The sequence below is a fragment of the Sorex fumeus genome, unplaced genomic scaffold, assembly GCF_029834395.1.
Source record: "Sorex fumeus unplaced genomic scaffold, SorFum_2.1 ptg000109l, whole genome shotgun sequence".
In the NCBI taxonomy this organism is placed as follows: Eukaryota; Metazoa; Chordata; class Mammalia; order Eulipotyphla; family Soricidae; genus Sorex; species Sorex fumeus.
In genome coordinates, this window is record NW_026606166.1 from 271022 (window position 1) to 295517 (window position 24496).

A 24496-nucleotide genomic window follows, 5' to 3' on the forward strand; every position below is an offset into this window, starting at 1 on the left:
AAAGGGGGCGTCCCGACGGCGCGTTCCGCGGGGGCCCACCCCCACCCCGGAGCCCGCGGCAGCGCCTGTCAACGCGGCCGGCCGCCGCCCCGCGCGCCTGTCACCAGCCGGGGGCACTGCCCGCCGGGGCTCGGGCCGGACACCCGCGTCTCCTCCGCGACGCCGGGGGCAGCGCCCGAGCCCCCGCGAGGCCCCCCGGGGGCAGAGGCCGCGACCCGCCTCCAGATCCCCGCGCCGCGCCGCGGGACGGCACTCGGGGGCCGCGGGCTCCTCGCGCCCCGCCGCCCGCGGGACGGCCAGTCGGGGCCGGTCGCCCGGCGCCGAGCTACTAGGCCCGTCCCCGCGACGGGACGGGATGCCCCGGCGGGGGTCCCGCGGGGAGAGGAAGGGCGGACCGGCGGGCGCCCCGCAGCCGGAAGGGGCGAGCCCGCGGGCCGGGGCCCCCACCCCGGCGGGGCTCACCTTCAGGTCGTTTTCTGGCAGGTACTTGCACAGCCGCGCTATCTCCACATACTTGTCCAAGTCCAGGGGCGCCATTTTAGAAATAACAAGCCCCGACGGCGGCGGCGGCGGCGGTGGCTGGAGTAGCGGCGGCGGCGGCGGCGGCGGCGGAGGCCGAGGCCGGAACTCCGGAGACGTCACGTCCGGCCCGGGAGAGGCGTCTGCGCAGCGGCGTGAAGCTTGACCCGATTCTCCCCGCTCCCGCGGCGCGCCCGCGCCCGCGCCCGCGCCCGCTGAACCCGAGCTGCCGGTCCCCTGGGGCTTCCTCGGCCCAGGCACCGGCGCCTGCGGGGACCCGTACGCGCCCGCCGCGGGGCACACTGGGACTTGTAGTCTTGGCTGCGCGTCCCTCGCGACTCCTCTTTCCCGCCGCATCCTTGGCTCCTGACTTTCGCCTCTGGGGACCCAGCCAGGCTTTCCCGAGGTAAAGCGTTCTAGCCACTCTGTTTTCTCGGGTTTCTCTCTCTCTCTCTCTCTCTCTCTCTCTCTCTCTCTCTCTCTCTCGGCAGTAGCGAAGAAGCGGGGGGTGCAACACACCCCGTGGTGCCCCCGGGCTACTCGGGTTTTTGAGGAATCGAGGGAGCTCGCTCCCCCTTTCCCGGGTTCAGAGGGGCTCCCTCCTGGGGTGGATCGAAATGGGGGCTCCTGCGAGCAAAGCAGGTGCTCCAGCAGCCCTTTGAGCCGTCTCCCCGGGCCACAGTTGGTCCCTCTTAAGCATTTTCTAAGCAGATCAGTTAAAGATTGGAGTAAACCCGGCTCTAGTAATGTGTTTCTCGGCAGCTTTGCTAGACCTTCGTGAAAACCTTACCTCTATCTAGGACAGAGAGACCCGGCCACCGATCCGGCCTAAGAGAAAGGGAAACTTATTAAAGCATCTCTTATGCAGACTGCTATGCAAGTGCTGTTTTTCCGTTTGATCCTCATGAGTCACTTACTCCCAAATCTCACAGGGAATAGCGGTGAGCTGCACTGGTGTCATATACAGGTGAGTCCTGCAGGCAGTAGTGGGTTTTTCTGTTTGTTTGTTTATTATCCCTAACGCCAAGAACAGCACTTGGCACATATTATACCTTCAACATTCGTATATTCAGAGGCTGGAGAAATGGCTCAAGAGGCTAGAGTACATGCCTGGCATGCCCAGGGCGAGAGTTTGACCTCCAACATTGTGAGACCTTTGCCAATCCCACTGAGGAGGTTCCCCACCCCCAAACAAAATTTTGTTAATATGTGTATTGGGCTGGACAGACCACATAAGATATCCTGAGCTCCACCAGGAGTGGAGAACCAGGAGGAAGCCCTGAGCATCTCTGGGTCTGGCCCAAAAACCAAAGGAGGGGAAAGGTTGTTGAATGAATGATGCTCACAAGTATATGTTTTTTCATTTATTTAATGAATAGTTATATAGTACATATGATAGGGTTAACTATGGCTCTGGTCCTCCTGACGCTTATGAACAAATGGTTAATTACAAAGTAATCTGTGCTGAAAAGGAAAAGAGGGGGTACTCTGAGTAAGAAAAATGGACAATAGACCTACTTTTGGTTGATAGCAGAGTGAAGGTAGAGTGTATAGATTCCAGCACCACATGGATAAAGCTCAAGTTCAGACTTTTCCATGTAGGCTGGGAGATAGTGCAGAGGGTAGGGAACTTCCCTTGCCTGGGTTCGATCTCCAGCACTACATATGTTTCCCTGAGCACTGCCCAAGAATGATCTCTGAGCACAGAGGCAGGAGTCAGCCCTGAGAACAGCCACATATGGCCCCTAAAACAAAATAATAATAATGACACACCCTTACTTCCCATCTCAGTGACAAAATTATCTATCCTCTCTGAGCTCTACTTTTTTTCTGCTCCCATATGGAGATTATAATAGTGCCTACCTTGAATGGAAATGAAAAAAAGTAATAATTACCTCATCGCCTTGGACTGAAGCTTAATATAACTAGTACATGGAAAGGAATTTTTTTAATGCCGTGTATGAGAATCAGCGAGAGCGCTCAGAAGACTGAGAGTGGAGAGAGGGTGGAGAGATCAAGGCATTTGTCTTGCACGTGGCAGATCTCAATTCAGTGCTGGAATGCTGATGGTCCCCCTGGGCACTGCCATGAGTAGCCCTGGAGCACCAATTGGGTGTAGCAAAAAAAAAAAAATTCTTTGCATGCTTGGGCCTGTTTTGATCCCCAGCACCTCATGGTCCTCTTGGTATCTCAAGGAGCAACCCCTGAGCGCTGAGGGATCAAACTGGGGTTAGCTGCATGCACAGCAAAATGCCTTAACCCCTGTACCGTCTCTTCAGCCTCATGAACCAGAGTATGTTTGTACATTTGAGTGCTTCTGCTTTGCAAGCATAGCTCTGTCCTCGAGGTATTCCTATGGCTTCCTTCCTAAGCAGTTTTCTCTTTCCCAGGACACAAGATTGCTCTGGCACTCCTAAGTGTGGTATTCTCTGAACCATCCAGTTGAGTGGCCTCTCTGTTTTCTTTTTTCCTTTCTTTTTCTTCCCTTTGCTTTTCTTCCACCCCACCTTTTCCTTTTGATATCTGGAACACTTAGCAGTGCTCAGGTGCTCAAGCTGGGAGTCACTCCTGCAGTGCTTAGGTGACCGGGCAGTGCCAGGGATTGAACCCAGGCCTCCTGCATGCAAAACATGTCCTCCTTCAGCCCATTGCCCATTGAACTTTCTCTCTCTCTCTCTCTCTCTCTCTCTCTCTCTCTCTCTCTCTCTCCCTCTCTCTCCCTTTTTCTCACTTTTCTCTCTCCTCCCCATCCTCTTCCTCACCTCCATTTTCAAGGCAAGCCATAGGGATCTATCATTAGGGAGGAAGCTGGCCACAACCAGAGATAATGCCCAGTTCAGAACTGGTGTCCAGAGTTCACGGAATCTAGGAATAGCAGGATGCTGAGAACTTGCTCTGCCTTGGAACTCCGCACCACTTTAAATTCATTGTATTAGGGCCAGGGAGATCGTCCAGCAGAATAGATGCTTGCCTTGCTTGTGCCCAACCTGAGTTCTCTCTCTGGTACCACCAGAGTGATCCCTGAGTGGAGATCCCAGGATTAAGCTCTGAGAACTCCCAGGTGTGATCCCAAAACAATAAAAGTAAATTGTTATATCCTTCCCCCTGCCCCAACATTGATGCTCAGAAAGCTTATTAGCTCCAGTTTAGTCCAGAGGACTCTAAGGCCCAGAGAAAAGCAATCCCTCAATGGGTGATTATTTTATTGTTTGCACTTCTTTCTTTTTGCTGTGGGGGCCATGCTGGGTGATGCTGGGGGTAGTGGCCGTGATCAAACCTAGGCCTCCTGCATGCAAGTCATGGCACCAGCCCCTTAAGCTATCTCCCTTCTTGCTCTACTTCTTGCACTTTTAGGGGGCAGGGGGGCTTGGTATGGGCTACACCTGGAGGTGCTCAGGCGCGACCCTTGGCGGTGCTCAGGGGGACCGGATGTGGTTCCCAGGAGTTCAGCCAGAGTCATGTGGCAGTCGCAGGAACCTTCTCTCCTATACTATCTTTCCGGCCCCTATTCCTGGCACTTTCTACAATTGTTGCTAGTTAGTTGTAGTTCAGTAACTCTTTTAATTTTCAGTTCAAGATCACTTTATTATTATTGTTTTCTGCTGGATCTTTCTCTGGTTAGAGTGGAAAATCCAGAAGTCCAGGGCTCTGGCCGAGTAGACTGCTGAATATAGCACCAGTGCTAACTATGGAATGAGTCAGCTGTTTAAACTTGACTTGACCTGGCCTATAGTCTGCGGGAGAGATGTCACTGTCAGAAACCAGTTCTGTACTGAAAATAGCTTGTCCCTTGAGGGTAGCCCAGCTGCTGGAGGAACCGGGTCAACAATATGATCCATCCCCCACCCCCACCGCCGACCTTTCCTTAGGAAGTCGCTCGGATTTGTTTACCCACCCTCTTCCCGGGGGATAAGTGGTCTCTGGGGAGGCAGAACTTGTTTGGGTCCCGAGAAATGCTTCAGCCAATGACCCTCTCCCGGGCCCCAAACGGGCCGGGGGAACCCCCAGCCCAGCCCGTTAGCCAAGCCCCGCCCCGGGAGCCTGGAGGTGAGCGGTTGACTGCGCGCTTCCGGGGTCTGCGGGAGGCGCAGGTGCAGGCCCCGCCCCCGCTGGGCGGAGCCACGGCCCGGGACTCCGCAGGTAATGCAGCGCGGTCTGGGGTCTCGGCCCTGGGCCCGGGGTCTGGCGCCATCCCGGGCGGGGGTGGCCGCATCCATCAGGGGAGTGGGCCCCGGCTGGATGGAGAGCGCCGAGCCGGCCTTTTGATCGAAGGGAAACAGCCGTGTTCGCCCGACCTTGTCTCCTGACCCCCAGTAGCAGCCACGCTGCAGAGGGTTGGAGTATAGGACTGGCCAGGGTGGAAGCCCCCCTCCAGGTGAAGGTCACCTGGCTGAATGAGCTTTGCACGTAGGAACAGGGTAACTAAGTCTAAGTGACTTAGACTGAACATCGGATCTAGTCATTCATATCTTATTATTCTATCTTCTATATTTACTTCTCTGTAAAGTTGCTTTTTTGGTAAATTCTCACAAAGAGGCCCAGATCTCTTGGAATTGAGAGTTTGTTTTTTTTTAATAGATTGTTACATTCAGGGTGATCACCGAAATGTTGGTGGCCTAATAAATCTCTCTGAAAGTCAGAGAGAAATAGGAAATAATTTGAGAAGATTTTATTGAGGAGGGGATATTTGAACTGGGCTTTGGAGGTTGACTAGGAGTTTTCTGCTAAAACTAGTAAATACTTGCCTTATCAGAGAAACAACAAATAGTACAGCAAGAATGCCCCCAAATAGCTAGAATTTGTGGACAGGAGATTCTAAGAAAGTTGTGTCCGGAAGCTTTGAAAACCACGTGGAGGCCAGGGTTCGTGGTGGTGGTTGGTTTGGGAGCAGGGCTGTACTGGGGGCCACCATGGTCACACCCAGTGTTGTGGCTCCCAGAACCTGTGGCTATGCAGCCTTTGAGCTGGCTCAGTGCCCAGGGTTTATCTTCGAGTTCAGTATTTTCTCAGCCCTGAAAATGTGTTATTTTTCAGTTTCATTCCGGAGTTGTCTGTGTCCCAGCTTGGCTGTGTAATTTCTGTTCTTTATGGGATTCTCTCTCTCTTCTCTCATGTTTCCTAAATAAAACTACTTCACTTCACATGCCAAAACAGATTGTGTTACCCTTTGATAAATATAATCATCGTATAACACTTGAAAATAAATTTTTATAGCTGCCCCCTCTCCATGAAAATCATAGACAGTGGGATTCGAGAGAAAATACAATGGAGAGGGCACTTGTCTTGGACGAGGCCAACCCTGGTTCAATTCCCAATATTCCATATGGTCCCCAAAGCATTGCCAAAACTAATTCCTAAGTGCAGGACCAGAAATAATTCCTGAGGGGCTGGAGAGGTAGCACAGCGGGTAGGGTGTTTGCCTTGCACGCGGCCGACCCAGGTTCAACTCCCAGCATCCCATATGGTCCCCTGAGCACCGCCAGGAGTTACTCCTGAGTGCAGAGCCAGGAGGAACCCCTGTGCACCGCCAGGTGTGACCCAAAAAGAAAAAAAAAAAAAAAAAAGAAATAATTCCTGTGTGCAGAGCCAGGAGCATCTGGGTCAGCTGTGTACAAGCCCCCAAAACAAACAAACGAAAGAAGAAAATCACAGACAGAAAACTTTAGGTAAAAATACTTATGCAATTGTATACTAAGAAAATTGTTTTAGAGCCTAGATAGTCCAGTGGTCAAGGTACTTGCCTTGCATGTAACTGATCTGGTTTCTGTCTTTAATACTCCCTGATAATCTGAGTACTGCTGGAAACCCCCTCACCCCAAAAATACCCAGAAAATTATATTGTCTTTACCTCCCCAAATACACAATTCCAAAAAGATTGGCAATACTTAATCAAATTAATCATTTCCTAGAATAGTTTCCAACAGGAAAGTAGTATTTATAGTATTCAACAAGAAAGGTTTACAGTAGGTGATCTAATTTGTTCTCTTTTAGGTTGAAAATAACCCTAAAGATTAAAGACTTGCCTCTCTTTCTTATGCATAGGACACCATGAAGCAGCTGCCAGTCTTGGAGCCGGGAGACAAGCCCCAGAAAGCAACATGGTTAGTAAGGAAGGATTCAGACGCAGGAAAACAGGAGTTTGCATTTCAGTTCTAAGGAGTTGACTAACATGTTTGATCAATGATGAGGAAGGGTAGCGCTGAGACCGTATGTGGTTGTGGTCATTAGACTCCAACTCTCTGAAAAGGTCTTCAGAGAAAAGATGGTGGGGGGGGGGCAGTAATTATCACAGAGCAGATGCTGGTTTTATTAAAATCCATTTTTCGAGAAGAGGAAGGCATTGGCCATCTGTCTTCCCCCACACTGTGATTCGTTTTTAAGATTTGTCAGGGAATTGGCTTTGAATTAAACCTTTCTGTTTTCTTGGCTGCTTGCTCAGCTTCATTGGGCAGCGGCTGCTGGCCTAAGGGGGAGCTGCTGTGTCGGTGCTGCAGGCTCCGAGGTGAATAGCCACGGTATAGCGGGAACTGCTGGTGAAGCCCATGCTGGTGATGGTGCGGCATCACCGGTGTAAGGGCCTTGAAGGAGGCCAGGCATGAGCTTCCAGCAGACGTCTCATCCGACACCCTCCTTCTCTACTCTTTTTTGTTTGTTTTGGGGCCTGACAATGCTCGGGGGTTACCCATGGCTCTGCACTTGGGAATCACTTCTGATTAGTGCTCGGAAGACAAAATGGGATGCCAGGGATTGAACCCAGTCAGCCACGTGCAAGGCAGTCACCCTCCTCTACTCTTTTTCTCTATCAACTAGGGGTCTGACCATGGCATTCCCTGTTTCTAATTTGTGTCTTGCTTTTAATTTTAGGGTTAAAACTAATAGTCCTAGACTAAAGAGAGCACAGCAGTAAAGTGCTTCTAGCTCACCCGGCCTCAATCCTGAGCATCCAATATGGACCACCAGGCTCTGCCAGGAGTGATCCATCACTGAGCCAGGAGTAAGCCTGAACACTGCCTAGTATGGTCCCCCAAGCCAAAAAATAAATAGAATCACTGCCCTAGGGCTAGAGATAGTGCCCAGTGGACCAGTCACAGGCTTTGCATGCCAGAAGTCCAGGTTCTATCCCCAGCACTGCTGCCTTTTGTGACCCTCAAAGAGAGTCAGAAGTAATCTCCACACTGCCCCCCCCAAAAAAAATCTCTAAATGAAGCAAATACACAAAGTATAAGCCTGAAGTGGGAAATATAGTTCAAATGCAGAAGGCCCAGTGTTCCTTAATTCCCAACAGTGGATGGTCCCCTGAACATTGCTAGAAATAACTCCCCCACTTCCCAAACACACCCGCCCCCGGCACAGAGTTGAGAGTAGCAGTATCGTGGCCCCCAAACACATATCCCCTTATTCCTTCTTGACTTTTTTTTTAACCTCAATGGCAGCCACATGCAAGGCAAGTACCTTACCTGAAGTCCCATCTCTCTAGCCTCTCTTCTTCCTCCTTTAACCTACATTTCCTCTCAGGAACTCTCTGGGCCCTCCTCCTGGACCACTTTCCCCTCCATCTTTTTTTTTTATGTTTGAGCATCAAAATAGGTCTCAGGCATGCAAGACACACACTACTGCTGAGTCACACCCCCAGCCTCTTCATCTTTTTCAAATGGGTGGGGAGGGGGTTTGGACCTCATCCAGCAGTGCTCGGGGGATACGCTCAGCTCTTTACTCCAGGCTGATTCTTGGTGGCACTGGGGTGGGAGAGAGACAATGGTGTGTCAGGCCTCCTGCATGCAGATCATGCACTCCAGTTCTTTGAGCTATCTTACTCTCCAGTCCACCCCTTATTTTTTCCCTTTGTTGGGTTTGGGTTTTATACCATTATGCTCAGGGTTTACTCGTGGCTCTATACTTTAGGGCTGGAGCGATAGCACAGCGGGTAGGGCATTCGCCTTACAAGTGGCCAACACGGCCGACCCAAGTTCGATTCCTCCGCCCCTCTCGGAGAGCCCGGCAAGCTACCGAGAGTATTCGATATGCCAAACACAGTAACAACAAAGTCTCCAATGGAGACGTTACTGGGCCCGCTCGAGCAAATCGACGATCAACGGGAGGGCCTTTACCTTTTACCTTTACCTATACTTTAGGATCACTCCTGGTGGGGCTCAGGGAACCATATATGCTGCCGAGGATCAAACCTGGGTTAGCCACACGCAGGATAAACACCCTACCCACTGTACTATCTCTTTGACCTGGGAAAGCTCTTAAGATCAATACATTTGAGCCAGGGCTCGTGTGAATGGCAGAGTGCTGCCTTGCATGTGTGAGGCTCTGGGTTCAATCCCCAAAGAGAGGAGAGAGAGAGAGAGAGATCAATAAATTCTGAGAAATAGCACTGGAGAAGGAAGGATTCCTGGCTGCAGGTTTCAATTCGCTGCCCATAAAGCTATAGGCACCATTTACGAAATCCTTCCCTGCATTGTCACAAGACTTCATCTTTTCAGATACTGTTGCTATTTTCACTTAACAAATAGAAAACTAAGGTTCTGAAAGGGTTACTGACTTTCATATGTAAAGTCTGGGACTGAATGAAGTCTTCTGAACCCAAAACCTTTCCCAAAGCTACCTTTTGTTTTTGTTTGGGGGCCAGACAGGCGATGCTCAGGGGTTATTCCTGGCTTTGCGCTCAGGAGTTACTCTTTTTCATTTTTTAATGTAGGAGTACTGCTTTTTATTCAGCCATTGGTTAGCTGATTGAATTGGGCATGAACTCCACATTCCTTTTTTTAATTTTTAAAAAATCTTTTTTAATTGAATATCTGTGAAATAGACCATTACAAAGCTGTTCATAATTGGGTTTCAGTCATACAATAATCCAGCATTCATCCCTCTACCAGTGTACATTTCCCACCACCAATGTCCCCTGTTTTCCTACCACCATCCCCCAACAACCCCCACCCCCACCCCCAGCCTCCCTCTATGGGAGGCACATTCAGGAATTACTCTTGACAGTGCTCAGGGGACCATATGGATTGCTGTTTTCAAACCCAGGTCACCTGTCTGCAAGGCGAGTGCCCTGCCCATCGTATTGTCTCTCCAGCCCCAATCCATGGCTGCCTTCTGTGCTAAACCCCACCCATGAATGTATCTGGATGTGGATGTCAGCTTCCCCATCTACAGAACGGCATCAATTACTCACCCAGCGACTGACTCTCTACTGGTTTACGATCGTGACAGCTTTGAAAAGTCAAAGGTTAGGGGCTATTATTACTCAAGCTGCTTTGCTGACTACAGGTTCAATGTCCGTGCCTCCGGGTGAATATTTCACAAGGACTAAGACAAACATGCTGCCGCTCTGATTTCTCTCTGCTCAGGCCTCCTGAACGCATCCTCCTTTTGGCAGGTACACCTTGAGCCCCTCTGGAGACAGCCCCTCTGCCCGGGTTGGCCACAGCTGCTCATACTTACCCGCAGTTGGGGATGCCAAGAGAGGGAAGGTCTTCATTGTTGGGGGAGCAGACCCGCTCAGGAGCTTCTCAGAGGTGCACAGCCTGGATCTGGGTAAGCCCTTGGGGGCCGGCGACTGGGGAGCAGAGCTCTGTGCTGCTGCTCTGACCGTTCCTAAAACCAGGGTGCTGGGGCAGGGGCCACAGCAGGGAGGGCGTTTGCCTTGCACACGGCCGACCCAGGTTTGATTCCCAGCGTCCCATATGGCCCCCCGAGCTCTGCCAGGAGTGATTCCTGAGTTCAGAGCCAGGAGTAACCCCCGAACATCGCGGGGTGTGACCCAAAAAGAAGAAAAAAAAGAAAAATCAGGGCCAGACCCGTGAGGCAGCCCTCAGAACTAACACAAGCGCCTGGTGTGCCCGGAGGCCCAGGTTTGGACCTGAACTGAGTATGAACACACGGCAGGGTTTCCCTCCAAGATAAATGAACATCATTGAGTGCGCCCCACAGTCTCCGCAGACTGCCGCCACGTTACCCTCAGACCAATACCTCCTTGTCTGCAGGAAAGAGCGAGAGGGGAACCGTTGACCTCCCCTGTTCATTCATCAGCTGTTGCTCTAGAGATATGGAGGACTCCAACCCCTCTTTTCTTTCGGTTTCTGTTTTGGCTTTTGGATCGTGCCTAGCAGTGCTCAAAAGCAGCACCATGATACACCTGGGGACCTTACAGCAACAGCAAATGAATCCAAGGTTCTGCATGTAAAGCCACTTTTCCTTTGCTTTGGAGTTTGGGGTTTTGGGGTTTTTTTTCCTGAGGGTTTATTTTTTTGGTTGGCGTTTTGGGGCCACAGCCAGCTGTGCTCAGGGATCGCTCCTAGTTCTGTACTCAGGGATCACTTCTGGCATGCTCAGTGGTGTGCGAAGGATTGAACTTGGGTCAGCTATGTGCCAGACAAGCGCCCTCCCCCACTGGGCTATCACTCTGGCTCCGCCTTTGAGCTATCTCTGACTGTCACTCACTGCCACTTCCTTTTTCAAAGATTAATAGGGCCAGTTGACCACCAGATCCTAAACATCTGTTTATCCATATCTGTCCTTTTGTTGTTTTTTTATTTTTTCTTTTTTGTTGAGGGGGGAGGGGGCCACACTCCTCTGTGTTCAGGGCTTGTTCCTGGCATTGCACTCAGGGATCGCTCTTGGCAGCTTTTGGGGAGCCATGTGGAATGTCGGGGATCAAATTCATATGGGCCATGCGCTAGGCAAGCATCCTGCCTACTGTACTGTATTCCAGCCAGCCCCTGTCTCTTCATTTTCTTTCCTCTCAACTAGACTCTGTCAATAGTCTCCTTTTGTTTTCCTGCTTCTAAGTCTACCCTACTTATACTTAATATACTTAAGTATATTTTTCATACCTAGCCATTAAGTGTTGTCCAAAATACAAATCAAAGATGGCTCATGAGCGGCATATGCGAGGCTCTGAGTTTGATCCTTGGCACTGCATGGTCCCCCAAGCACTAGGTGTGGTTCTGGTGATGTGGAACACCATTAGAAGTAACTCATCAAAAATAAACAAATTTTTCATTTATCTATTTATTTTGCTTTTGGCTCTTACCTGGCAATACTCAGGGGTTACTCCTGGCTCTGCACTCAGGATTCACTCCTAGTGGTACTCAGGGAACCTATGGGATGATACCTGGGATCAAACCCAGGTTGACCACACAAAGTTATCGCTCTACTTGCTATACTAACTCTCCAGGTTGAAAAACAGGTGACTTGTCAAAAATAGGTGGGGTGTGTGTGTGTGTGTGTGTGTGTGTGTGTGTGTGTGTGTGTGTGGTTTTGAGGACACACCTGGCAGTGCTCAGGGCTTGCTCCTAGTTCTACTCTCAGGATCACAGGATCACGCCTGGTGGCCTTGGGGGACCATATGGGAAGCCAGGGATCAAAACCTGGCCTCCCATGTACAAGGTAAATGTCCTACCTGCTATACTATAGCTCCAGCCCCTAAATAAGCAATTTTTAAAAATATATAAATATGGGACTGAAGACATAGCTTAATGGACTGAGTGCTTAACATGCATGAGGCCTGGATTCAGTCTTTATCCCACATAGTCCTGAGCTCTGCCAGGGGTAACCCCAGGAGTGGTCCAAAAACGAAACCAAAAACAAAATTACATTAAAAAGAAAAAAACCAGTAAGGGGCTAGAGAGATAGTGCAGTAGGTAGGGCACTTGCCTTGCATGCAACTGGGTTTGATCCCTGGAATCCCATGTGGTTCCCCCAAACACCACCAGCAGTGATTCTTGAGTGCACAGGTAGGAATAAACACCAAGAATTGCTGGGCATGACCCCAAAACAAAATAAACATATAGATGTATGTTTGCATATAAACATACATTTATCACAACTGAGTATAAATTTTTTTGAAGGGAGCATTAGTTGTTCCAGTGCTCAGGGGCTACTTCTAGCTCTTCTGGGGTCACTCCTTACACAGTCTTACTGGGGGCTGTGTGATGCAGCAGATGGGTCAGCCACATGCAAGCCAAGTGCCTTACCCCCTCTACTCTCTCTGACCCTCCTTCCTTTTCTTGAACAGATCCTGAACTCTGACCTCAGGCTTTGTACTTAGTCTGCCCAGTGCTTAAAAGCCTCTTTCTTTCATTGTAACGAGACGTTACTGGCGCCTGCTTGAGCAAATCTTTGATCACCAGGATGACAAGTGATACAAGTGACAAGTGATTCTTTCATTGACGTGTGGCTTCTGTTGCTCTTTCAGATTCTGAGATTAAATATTAAACCTTATTTTCATTAGGAACTTTCCCTGAAAACTCCTGGATTCTTAGGCAGGACTACAAAGAAAAGATGAATCTCTTCTATTTCCTTTTCTTCTTCTGTGTTTCTTCTCAACTCTTACTTTAATATTAAAAAAAGAAATGGGCTGGGACAAAAATGAATATTTTGGGGGCTGGGGATTGAACTCGGGGCCTCACCATGGAAGACAGTGTTCTACATCTGAGCCATCTTTACAGCCCTGCATCTACTTCTAAACAAACAGGGTCCAGGGGTTGGAGAGATAATAGAGGGGGTAGGGCACTTCCCTTGCACATGAGGGGTTCAACCCCTGGGACCCTATAGGGCTCCCCAAGCACCACCAAGAGAGATTACTGAACACAGAGCCAGGAATGATCCAAATACTGCAGAGTGTACCCACCAACCTTCCCCCCATCCCCCCCACTCCCCCAGCCCCCCATCAGCACTGTAGCACTGTAGCACTGCCCTCCCCATAGTTCATCAATTTGCTAGAGCGGGCACCAGTAACGTCTCCATTGTGAGACTTGTTGCTACTGTTTTTGGCATATCGAATATGCCTCGGGAAGCTTGCCAGGCTCTGGCATGCGAGCAGGATACTCTCGGTAGCTTGCTGGGCTCTCAAGAGGGACGGAGGAATTGAACCCTGGTCAGCCTCGTGCAAGGCAAACACCCTACCCGTTGTGCTATTGCTCCAGCCCCGGCAAAAAAGAAAAACAGAGTCCCAGGGTCAGAGAGACCGTTCAAAGGGCTGGAACACATGCTTTGCATGCAGATGTCCTAGGTTTGATCAAGGAACCAAAGAACCAAGTAGTCTCCGAGCAGTGCTAGGTAAAAATCAAATCTACTTCACTCCTTACTGTCTTCTGAAACATCTGCTGCTTTCTGTAGATGTTTTGTTCTCTGTACTTTGGGATTTTTTTCTTTCCTCTCCAAAGTATCTTCTGTCTTTATCTATAAATCTCTAAATTTCAGATTCTTCGGAGGATCTGATTTGGGGTCAAGTGACCACTTGGATCCATTTAAGCAAAGCTTAGAAAGCCAAGGTGTTTGAGAGTAGTGAGATTACTCAATGGGGTTGAGTTGATGAAAAAAGTTGCGTGCAGAAAGCCCTGGCTTCTTGATCTCCAACACTGCATGGTTGCCCAGACACCACCAAAACTAACATCCAAACACCAGAAATAGCCCCCGGGCACTGCTGAACGTAGCACCCCAAGAAAAGGAGGTGTAGATCTTCCAGGTTTTCCTTTCCAAGAAGAGGGTTTGTGGATCAGGTAGTTTGCCCTGATAGGTTGTTTCCAGAATTTCTTTGGAGTTAGCCGCATTCCCCTTATTTACTTATTCATTTATATTTGGTGCCAGGATCCAACCCAGATCCTCCCCAGCAAAGCTTGTGCTCATCCCCTAAGTCACATACCTGCCCCTCATTCCCGCTGAGGGATCTGAACCCTGCGCTTCTGAACCTCTCTCTACCCACCCCCCAATCTATGGATCCATCAGTACAATCACTCAAAACCCCAAACTGAAATGTTTTTTAGGAACACACCAGTGGGATCTGGCCTCTGCAGAGGGACTCCTACCCCGCTATGAACATGCCAGCTTCATTCCCTCCTGCACGCCGGGCCATATCTGGGTATTTGGAGGTGCCGACCAGTCAGGAAATAGAAACTGCCTGCAAGTCCTCAATCCTGGTGAGTAGCCAAGGGACCCTGTAATTAATCCAATTCCCGTTCCTGAACTCAAGTTCTTTGGAATTACTCCAGTGTGTCCCTTTAATTTTGTTTACATCATGGAAGAGAATTATTTTGACTTGAAGCAGATTCTGAAAATAACTTACCTTGTCCTCTTTTAGTAATACCTACAGTTACCAACTTCATTTTTGTATTTTGGGCTGAGGTGGGGCCACTCCCAGCAGTGCTTGGAGATGACTCCTGGCTCTGTGCTCCGGGGTTGCTCCTGGCAGCGCTTAGGGGCCCATGCAATGCTGGGGATCAGACCCACACTTTCTGCATGAATGCTGGTGATGTGATTGGTCCCTGGGACTTACTCTCTGGCCCCTGTTACCACCTTTTGAAAATCAGAGCTCTGGGGTCAGAGCTATATAGTACAGCAGGTAGGGAGTTTTCCTTGCATGTGGCCAACCCGGGTTCGACCCCAGCATCCCATAGGGTCCTCCGAGCACTTCCAGGAGTGAGTCCTGAATGCAGAGCCAGGAGTAACCTCTGAGCATCATCAAGTATGACATCTCCCCACCACACACACACACAAAAAGTCAGAACTCAGTGGAATTTCCAAGGACAGTCTTGGCTAATGGGCAGCCTAGATCTAACAAGAGGAAGTGACTTTCCTAAAGTTGCAAAGAAGGTAGTGATGGCCAGACTGGGAACCCAGGGCCCCAGAATACAGGGTCTCAAAGGGGACACTTCCTGTTGTCTTCCCGTTGTTCATCGATTTGCTCGAGCAGGACCAGTAACATCTCCATTTTGAGACTTGTTGTTACTGTGTTTGGCATATTGAATACGTCACGGGTAGCTTGCCAGGCTTTGCCGTGCGGGCAAGATACTGTCGGTAGCTTGCCAGGCTCTCCAAGAGGGGCGGAAGAATCGAACCCAGCTCTGCTGGGCTGGCTGCGCCCAAGGCAAACACCCTGCGTTGTGCTGTTGCTCCAGCCCTTGTTATGATATAAGATATTTAAAAAGTGCCAATGGGTGGGCATGAGCTATCTATCACCCTGTGACAATGAGGTTTTTTTTTTTTTTTTTTAGCCTCACCCAGCAGTGCTTTGGGATTACTTCTGCCTCTGCATTCAGGGATCACTCCTGGTGGGCTTGGGGGACCATCAGGGGTGCCAGGGATCAAACCCAGGTCAGCCATATGCAAGGCAAGTGCCCTACCTGCTCTACTACTGCTCCAGCTCCAAAGATAAGGCTATTAATAATGTTCCTATTTCCTTTGCATTTTTCTAAGTGGGAAATATTGTTTTACCAGTTTCACACTCTCATAACATTCCTTTTTAATTTCCTAGTCACTGCAGAAATGATCTTCTGTTAAATGATTTCTTGGGACATTTATACTTAGAGAAATAATACTTAGGTTAAAGCACTGGACTTGCACATGGCTGTGACAGAGACAATGGTACAAATTCACATCTGGCCCCCAGAGCACCACCAGGTGTGTCTCCTGACCAAGGAATCAGTAATGGCTCCTGAGGACTGTGGGATGTGGAGAAAAATTAAAACTTTGGGGCCAGAGTAATAGTACAGTGGTTAGGGTGTTTGCCTGGCAGCGTGACCCAGGTTCAATCCATGGCATCCCATGCGGTCCCCTTTGCACCGCTAGGAATAATCCCTGAGCAACACCAGGTGTGACCCCAAAACCAAAATAAATATAAATTGTTTTTAATGAAAAACTTTAATAGAAAAGAAAGAAAAAAAAACTTTTAAGAGGGTGCAGCAGGCTGGAACGATAGTACAGCGGGTAGGGCGTTTGCCTTGCACGTGGCCGACCCGGGTTCGATTCCCAGCTCCCAGCATCCCTTATGGTCTCCCGAGCACCGCCAGGAGTAATTTCTGAGTGCATAGCCAGGAGTGACCCCCGAGCATCGCCAGGTGTGACCCAAAAAGGCCAAAAACAAAACAAAATACTGCATCGACAATACAGTGGGTGGGACCTTTGCCTTGCACATGGTGGAACTAGGTTCCATCCCCAGCCCCTTAGACCTCATATCATCCCCTCAGCCTGCCAGGGGTGATCCTTAAGCATAGAGGCAGAAGTAAACCCTCAGCAGCACTGCCTGGTATGGCGCAGACACCCTGCCCCCAAAAAAAAAGAAAAAACAACCTACCTCTTTTAACACCATTTTGAATTCTTGCATAATTTTTCGTTTTCCGCATTATAGTCCAGTTGATGCCAGACGATAAAAAAATTTGTGTTCAGGTTTTTACCATTATCACTGTATCACTGTCATCCCGTTGTTCATCAGTTTACTCGAGCAGGCGGCAGTAACTTCTCCATTCATCCCAGCCCTGAGATTTTAGCAGCCTCTCCTTACTTGTCTTACATTGGAGGCTCTTTCAGGGTCAGGGGAATGAGACCCGTTATTGTTACTGTTTTTGGCATATCGAATACGCCACGGGGAGCTTGCCAGGCTCTGCCGTGTGGGCGGGATACTCTCGGTAGACTTTGTGCAGCTTAATCTTTATACTATCTCTCTACCCTATAATTTTTTTTAGGGAGGGGTCACATTCAGATGTGATGCTGGGAATCTGAACGAGGGTCACAAAGTGCCTGTTCAGATCAGAGCAAGTGCCTCACCTTCTGAACTCTCCAGTCCTTATGGTACCCTGAGTTTGCCAGGAGTGATCCCTGGGCACTGCAGGGTATGACCCAAAAACCAAAACAAACCAAACAAACAGAAAAAATCATATCTTTATTTGAGTGATAGACAGACAGAAATCAGTTCTGGTGCCCTGGCTGTGGGCAGTCAATGATGGTGTCCCAACACCACATATGATCCCTCTGCTGAATGTGACCCTCCCAAAAACAATTTTTTTAAATTGAATCACCAAGAGATACAGTTACAAAGCTTTCATGTTTGAGTTTCAGTCATACAATGATTGAACACCTATCCCTCTACCTGTGCACATTTTCCACCACCAATGTCCCCAGTATTGCCCCTATTTTCTTTTTCTTTTCTTTTTTTAATACATTTTAAATAAAATTTAGTAAGAATTTGGAAAGCTCCCATCAAAGTAATTGATTTTCCGCAAGATTCTTTTTCTCACCTAGTTTGTCATTCGATAGCATGCCCTAGAAATACGAAACATGCTCAATGAATTGTTAGTTATTTCAGTTATTAACGCCATTCTCTCAAATGACTTAGATTCCCTTCTGATTATTTGTATCACTCACTAGCATCTTCTGCCCCTATATGTGGATCTTCTGACTTTCCTGAATCCAAGACACACCCCAAGACCTGTAGCAGTAGAGACATTTTGCTTTGGCTAGGGTCCAAAACTTAGTTGGTCTCTAGGCTCAGGTTTGAGTCACAGATGCATCACAAAAGCGTTGTTTGGTATCTTGGATTTGTTTAGTTTGGTTTGGTTTGGTTTGGTTTTCTGCCTCAACCAGAGGTCAGGGATACTCCTGAGCTCTTGCTCACGGGTTATTCCCAATGGTGCTCGGGGGACCATGAATGCCAAGCTATTACGAAACAATTAGAATTCCAACGTAGTTATGTCACCTTCCACAGGTGACCTGCTCTGTCTCTGCTATAATTTCCCTTATCTGTAAGGTCAGGGAACTGGTCATTACTGAGTGCTAACTGTTAGTGGGGATTGTTATTAGTGCTACTGACCTAGTAATAATATTGTCGTCTTTTCTTTTAATAGCCACATGTCCTGGGGAATTTGGCACATTGATTTCCAGTATCTAATGGGAAGGAGGGCTGGAGCGATAGCACAGTGGTAGGGCGTTTGCTTTGCACACGGCCTACATGGCCGACTGGAGTTCGATTCCTCTGCCCCTCTCGGACAGCCGAGCAAGCTACCGAGAGTATCTCGCCCACACGGCAAAGCTTGGCAAGCTACCCGTGATGTATTCGATATGCCAAACACAGTAACAAGTCTCACAATGGAGACGTTACTGGGCCCGCCCGCTCGAGCAAATCAATGAACAACGGGAGAACAGTTACAGTGACAATGGGAAGGAATTTGGGCAGATTCAGGGCTTCTTTGAATGGCCACGTGGGAGAGTGGGTCAGTCAGTGAAAGAGGCAGAGGGCAGAGAAGATGTTCAAACACCCTACCCAACAAATTGACTCATTCTTTTTTTTTTCCTGGTTGTTTTTCCTAACTGTGCCCAGAGATTTTCCCATCTCTGTGTCTGTAGGTTGCTCTGTGCTCAGGGAACCCACGTTCTGGGGATCAAACCCAGGCCTTCTGGGCCGGAGAAATAGTTCAGCGGGCAGGGCTTTTGCCTGGCACAAGCTGACCAAGGTTAGATCCCTATAGAGTCTCCTGAGTCTGCCAGGAATGATCACTGAGCACAGAGCCAAGAGTAACCACAAGCCTTGAGAAACCACCCAGAAGGGCCAAAAACGAAACCAGACCAGACCTTCTGCATGCAAGTATGTGCTCAGCCCATTGAACTCTCTCTCCTCCCTGGCCTCATTCTTTTTGTTTCTGTTTTTTTTTTTTTTTTAATTTTGGTGTATTAATTTATTTATTTTTGTTTATTTTTGGCGGATGGAGGGACATCCACACCTGGCAGTGCTCAGGGGCTATTCCTGGGTCAGTGCTCAGGATCTAGCCCTGGCATTGCTTAGGGGACCATATATGGTGCTGGAAATTTGAACCAGATTCCTGACCACTGCAGCCGCATGCAAGGCTAGTGCTTACCTCCTGTATTACTCTTTGTTCTTTTTGCTTTGGGGCGTTAGGTTGTTTTGGGAGGATTTTTGTTGTTTACCATGACTGTTGTTGTTTTTCTTTTTGGGTCACACCCAGCAATACACAGCATTTACTCATGGCTTTATACTCAGGAATTTCTCCTGGTAGTGCTCAAGGGGATCATATGGGATGCTGGGAATCGAACCCGGGTTGGCCACATGCAAGGCAAACGCCCTACCCACTGTACCCACTGTAAGCCAAAGCAGAACAAAAAGAATAAAATTTAAACAGAATAATTTGGGCTCAACCTCTGTGGCATGGTTGGGCCACATCGCTCCAGCCCCTTGTTTGGTATTTGGACCACACCAGCTGTACTCAGGGTTTACTCCTGGCTCTGCGCTCAGGCCCCAGCCAGCTCCTGGCAGGGCTTGGGGACCATATGTGGTGCTGGGGATTGAAACCAGGTCAGCCATGGGCAAAACTTACTGCTGTACTGTCTCTCTAGCTCCCTGGCCTCATTCTTAATTGGACTTGTGACTTTCCAGTGGTGGGAGTTTAAATCTATGTGGGCACATTCTAAGTATTGCAACCCTCCCCCTCCTGAGGTTGGTGGCATGAGATTCTTGCCACCAAAGATTCCTGTGTACTGTGCTATTGAAAGGTGACCCATCCCAGCCCGAGTCAAGGTGAGAAACTCCCTCAACCTGAATATTTTTGGTGCCTTCTCTTCTCTCCACCAGAAACCAGGGCTTGGACCGTGCCAGAGGTGTCCAGCCCCCCACCATCCCCGAGAACATTCCACACCTCTTCAGCAGCTATTGGAAACCAGCTGTTTGTCTTTGGGGGCGGAGAGAGAGGCGCCCAGCCCGTGCAGGATGAGAAGCTGCATGTGTTTGACGCAAGTATGAGAGGGCAGGCTGGCGGGCAGGGGGGGGGGGGGGGGCTTCCTGGTCACGGTTAGAAAAATGATGCCCTGGCTGAGTGTCCTGACTAATTTGCTTCTCACAGCAAAGTTTCATTTAAAAAATTATAAATGATCACTTTATTTGTTGTTCTTGTGGGGTTTTTGGGGGGGGGGGGGGGCGGGGGGGTTCACACCCAGCAATGCTCTGCTCTCAGGAATTATTCCTGGCAGGGCTTAGGGACCCATATCAGATACCAGGGATTGAACCCAGGTTGGCCCCGTGCAAGGCAAATGCCCTACTCCCTGTACTATAACTCTGGCCTCTAAATGATCACTTTAGAAGTTTAAACAGAGTGCCGTAGCGATGTACAGCAGGTAGGGCATTTGCCTTGCATGCAGCTGACCCAGATGTTATCCCTGTCATCCCTTATGGTCCCCCAAGCACTGCCAGGAGTAATTCCTAAGTGCAGAGCCAGGAGTAACCCCTGAACATAACTGGGTGTGACCCCCCCCCCAAAAAAAGCAAAGAAAAAAAAGAAGAAGCTTAAACAAAGCTGGAGAGCTAGCCCAAAGGACTTGAGCACATGCTTTGCTATTGGAACCTGAGTTTGAGCCCTGAACTCTGCCAGGAGCAACATCCAAGTACTGAGCTTCATGTGGCCCCAAAGCAAAAAGAATAAAATTTAAACAGAATAATTTCGGCTCAACCTCTGTGTCATGGTTGGGCCAGAAATGGCAGCTCTCTCCCGGTGCTCAAGGAGCCACCTGGTGGCCCAGGTCAAACCAGGGTCACTTGTGTGACGCAAGCACCTAAGCCCTCACACCACTTCTCCAGCCCAGCAGTACGCTTTATAAAGAAACAAGGTCAATTTTAACCTTTCCTTCCCTCTCCCCAGTCAGAAAAAAAGCACTGTAAACAGTTTCCCACATCTCCTTCCAGACTTTTTCATGCCTGTTTTGGGGCATCAGAGGGGCCCACATGTAGCAGTGTTTAGAGCTTACTCTTGTTTCTGTGCTCAAGGATCACTCCTGGGACCATGTTGGGTGCCAGGAATCAAACCCAGGTCTGCTACATGCAGGACAAGCTCCCTCACTGCTGAACTAATGCTCTAGCCCTTCAAAGGTAGATTTTTGTTAGTGTTGTTTGCTCTGTGGAGACAAAGGAACTGAAAGAAGAGAAATTCTTGGCATGACTCTTGATGGTGCTCAGGTGACCAGGCGGTGCCAGGATCAAATTGAGGCCTCCCTCACGCAAAGGATTCACTCTGCCCTTTGAGCTGTCTCTCCGGCCCTGTATCCTGTAATTTTCACCTAAACTTTTCCCCTGTAATCGGGAAGTCTTTGATGTTTAATAAATGCATAGTATTCTGGGCCTGGAAACACCATGCAGAACTCAAGGCACCCGCCTTGCAAGTGTGTGGTCACAAGTTCATCTCCCCAGTGTCCCACATCTAGCCTCCGAGCATCACCAGGAGGTTCCCCCCCAAAAAAAAATTCAAGATAAATAACTAAATGTACAATGAACTAGCGTGACTATTGCACAAATGCCGCGGCTCACTTCTGCTGGATTTAGATTATTCCCAGTTCTCTGATAGTGTTTGTGCATAAACCTTCTCGGATTACTGCAGCTCGTACTCCTTAGAGCATCGAGAGTGCTATTAACAACACTCAGGCACACCACAAACGGTTCTTCAAATAGAAATTGGCAGACCTTGTTTCAAATAGGCTTTCTGTTCTTTATTTTGGGGAGGGCAGCGGGCAGAGCAGACATACCTAGTGGTGCTGAAGGGCTACTTCCAGCTCAGTTCTCGAGGGTCACTCTCTCAGCAGTGCTCAGGGAACCATATAGTGCCAGGGTTCAAACATGTGACTCCTGCATGCAGAGCATGTCTCAAACACTTTCACAAAACAGTATACCAAAAAAGTTATATTTCCCGTTTTGTTTTTGATTTTAGGCCACACCTGGCAATGCTCAGAGCTTACTCCTGGTTCAGTGCCCACGGGACTATTGGGGTGCCAGGGATAGAATCCAGGTCAGCCATGCGCAAGTACAATCTCTCCAGTTCAGAAGTAATACTTATATTTTTGTGAGTTTTTTTGTTTGTTTATTTGTTTGTTTCTTTTTGGGTCACACCCAGCGATGCACAGGGGTTACTCCTGGCTCATGCACTCAGGAATTACTCGTGGCAGTGCTCCAGGGACCATATGGGATGCTGGGAATTGAATCCGGGTTGGCCGCATGAAAGGCAAACGCCCTACCCACTGTGCTATTGCTCCAGCCCTATTTTTGTGGTTTTTGATTGCTTTGAGACCATGCCTAGAACTGATCAACATTATTCCTGGCTCTGTGCTCAGGACTCATTCACTACAGTACTTGGGGGACCATGCAGTGCTGGGGATCAAGCCTGGGTCTCCTGCATGCACATTATAGCATGCACAAAGCCCACTGAGTAATCTCTCCAGCTGTTACAAGACCCCAAGACCTGCCTGATTTGTTGAAATGATTCATTTTCAAGAATTTTCTCTACATATATAATTTTTTTTGTTTGGCTTTTTGTGTCATACCCAGCAATGCTCAGGGGTTACTTCTGGCTCTGCATTCAGAATTACTCCTGATGGTACTCAGGTGACCATATGGGATTATGGGGAACAAACCCTGTTCGTTTGTGTGCAAGGCAAATGCCCTACCCATGTATTGCTCCAGCCCCCTCTACATATATAAATTTGAAGCTGTACAAGACTGCCAATTAGGTGGATGTATCTTTACTTTTAGGATAATGACCATATTCAGTCCTCATATTCTTAGTACTGGCCAGTATTCTTCATGAATTTTATGTACATTATCTCGTTTAATCTGTATTTTCAACCTAGAGAGGTAGGAATGACAAGGTATTCTATTTTTTGTGGAGGTGAGGGTAAAGGAGAAGGTTGTCCACACCTGACTGTGCTCAGGGTTTATTCCTGGCTTTGCCCTCAGGGATCACTCCTGGAAGGCTCAGGAGACCATATGGGGTACTGGGGATTGATGCTAGGTCAGCCTTGTACAAAGCAAGTACCCTACTCACTACGCTATCTCTCTGGACCCCAAATATTATCTTTATACTTTACAGTGATAGCAACAAAAATAGTTGCTACAAAAACAGAAATAGTTGCTACAAGGGCACACAGTTATTTAGAGAAATAACCTGATTTTGCATCCAAATTCCATTTTCCAGGGGCTGGAGCGATAGCACAGTGGGTAGAGCATTTGCCTTGCACGGGCTGACCTGGGTCCGATTCCCAGCATCCCTGAGCACCGCCAGGAGTAATTCTTGAGTGCATGAGCCAGGAGTAACCCCTATGCATCGCCGGGTGTGACACAAAAAGCAAAAATAAATAAATAAACAAATTCCATTTTGCAATCTTAGTTCTATACTGTGCTACTGAGAGTCTCCTGCATCCCCCCCCCGCCCCCCACCCCCCCCACCCCCCGTTGTTTGTGTGCTCAGGGTGCTCAGGGACCATACATGGCACTGAAATAGAACTCGGGTTGACTGTGACTGTGTACAAGGTATGAGCCTTCCTCATACTATCAAGCTCTCTAAGGAAAGGTGTTTTTTTTTCCTTTTTGGGTCACAGCTGGCGATGCACAGGGGTTACTCCTGGCTCTGCACTCAGGAGTTACTCCTGGCGTTGCTCGGGGGACTATATGGGATGCTGAGAGTTGAACCCCGGTCAGCCGCATGCAAGGCAAACGCCCTACCCACTGTGCTATTGCTCCAGCCCCAGAAAAGGTCTTTTTAAATTCAAAGCTAGACATGGTTTTCCAATGCCCTGTAGGAAGGGCAGGTATCTTAGTGAGTCCTCCAGCCTTGGAAGTGTCTAGATGTACTAGAAGCTTTATGCAGGTTGGTGAATTGGAACAAATGACCCTGAGTTCACTTTTTGCTTGGAGCAGTTCTGCTCTCCCGGAAGTGAAACTTGCCTGAACTCTATATGTTCTGGCTTCCTAGCTTTGTCATCTGGTGTCCTTGAATTTGCTTTCCTAGGTACTCTGACCTGGTCACAGCCAGAGACACTTGGAAACCCTCCTGCCCACAGGCACGGCCACGTGATGGTGGCAGCTGGGACAAAGCTCTTCATCCACGGTGGCTTGTCAGGGGACAGATTCTATGATGATCTCCACTGCATTGATATAAGTAAGTTGGGTACAGGGCATGGGAACTTGTCTGCCTGGAAAGACATAAAATATGCTTTGTGGGGTTGGAGAGATAGTACAGTGGTAGGGCATTTGCCCTGCATACAGTTGACCTGGATGCCAGGTGTAATTCCTGACATCCCAGATGGTCCCCCAAGCCCTGTCAAGACTGGTGCCTGAGTGCAGAGCCAGGAGTAAACCCTGGGCACAGAAGCTGTGCCCAATAATTTTTTAAAGGAGTGCTTTACCAGGAACGTAACTCAGTGC

General features: G+C 48.9%; 2 protein-coding genes across 3 annotated transcripts in view; one reads left to right on the forward strand and one right to left on the reverse strand.

Annotated features, from left to right (window-relative positions):
- The window catches only part of LOC130042734 (serine/threonine-protein phosphatase 6 catalytic subunit), a 99684-nt gene that overhangs the window by 34817 nt on the left and 40371 nt on the right, over positions 1-24496 (reverse strand). The window contains exon 2 of one of the 2 annotated variants that reach the window (XM_056134925.1): positions 463-559. In XM_056134925.1, coding sequence (XP_055990900.1) covers positions 463-537 — 75 coding nt within the window. In that variant the 5' untranslated portion in view covers positions 538-559. Of the gene's footprint in view, positions 1-462; positions 762-24496 lie in introns of those variants that run through there. The other variant, XM_056134923.1, reaches the window with a different exon arrangement.
- Positions 802-24496, forward strand: part of LOC130042733 (rab9 effector protein with kelch motifs-like) — a 30037-nt gene continuing 6342 nt past the window's right edge. The window contains exons 1-6 of the mRNA XM_056134922.1: positions 802-925; positions 6562-6620; positions 9908-10065; positions 14298-14450; positions 19889-20050; positions 24081-24230. Of these exons, the coding sequence (XP_055990897.1) occupies positions 6568-6620; positions 9908-10065; positions 14298-14450; positions 19889-20050; positions 24081-24230 (676 nt within the window). The 5' untranslated portion in view covers positions 802-925; positions 6562-6567. The remainder of the gene's footprint in view (positions 926-6561; positions 6621-9907; positions 10066-14297; positions 14451-19888; positions 20051-24080; positions 24231-24496) is intronic.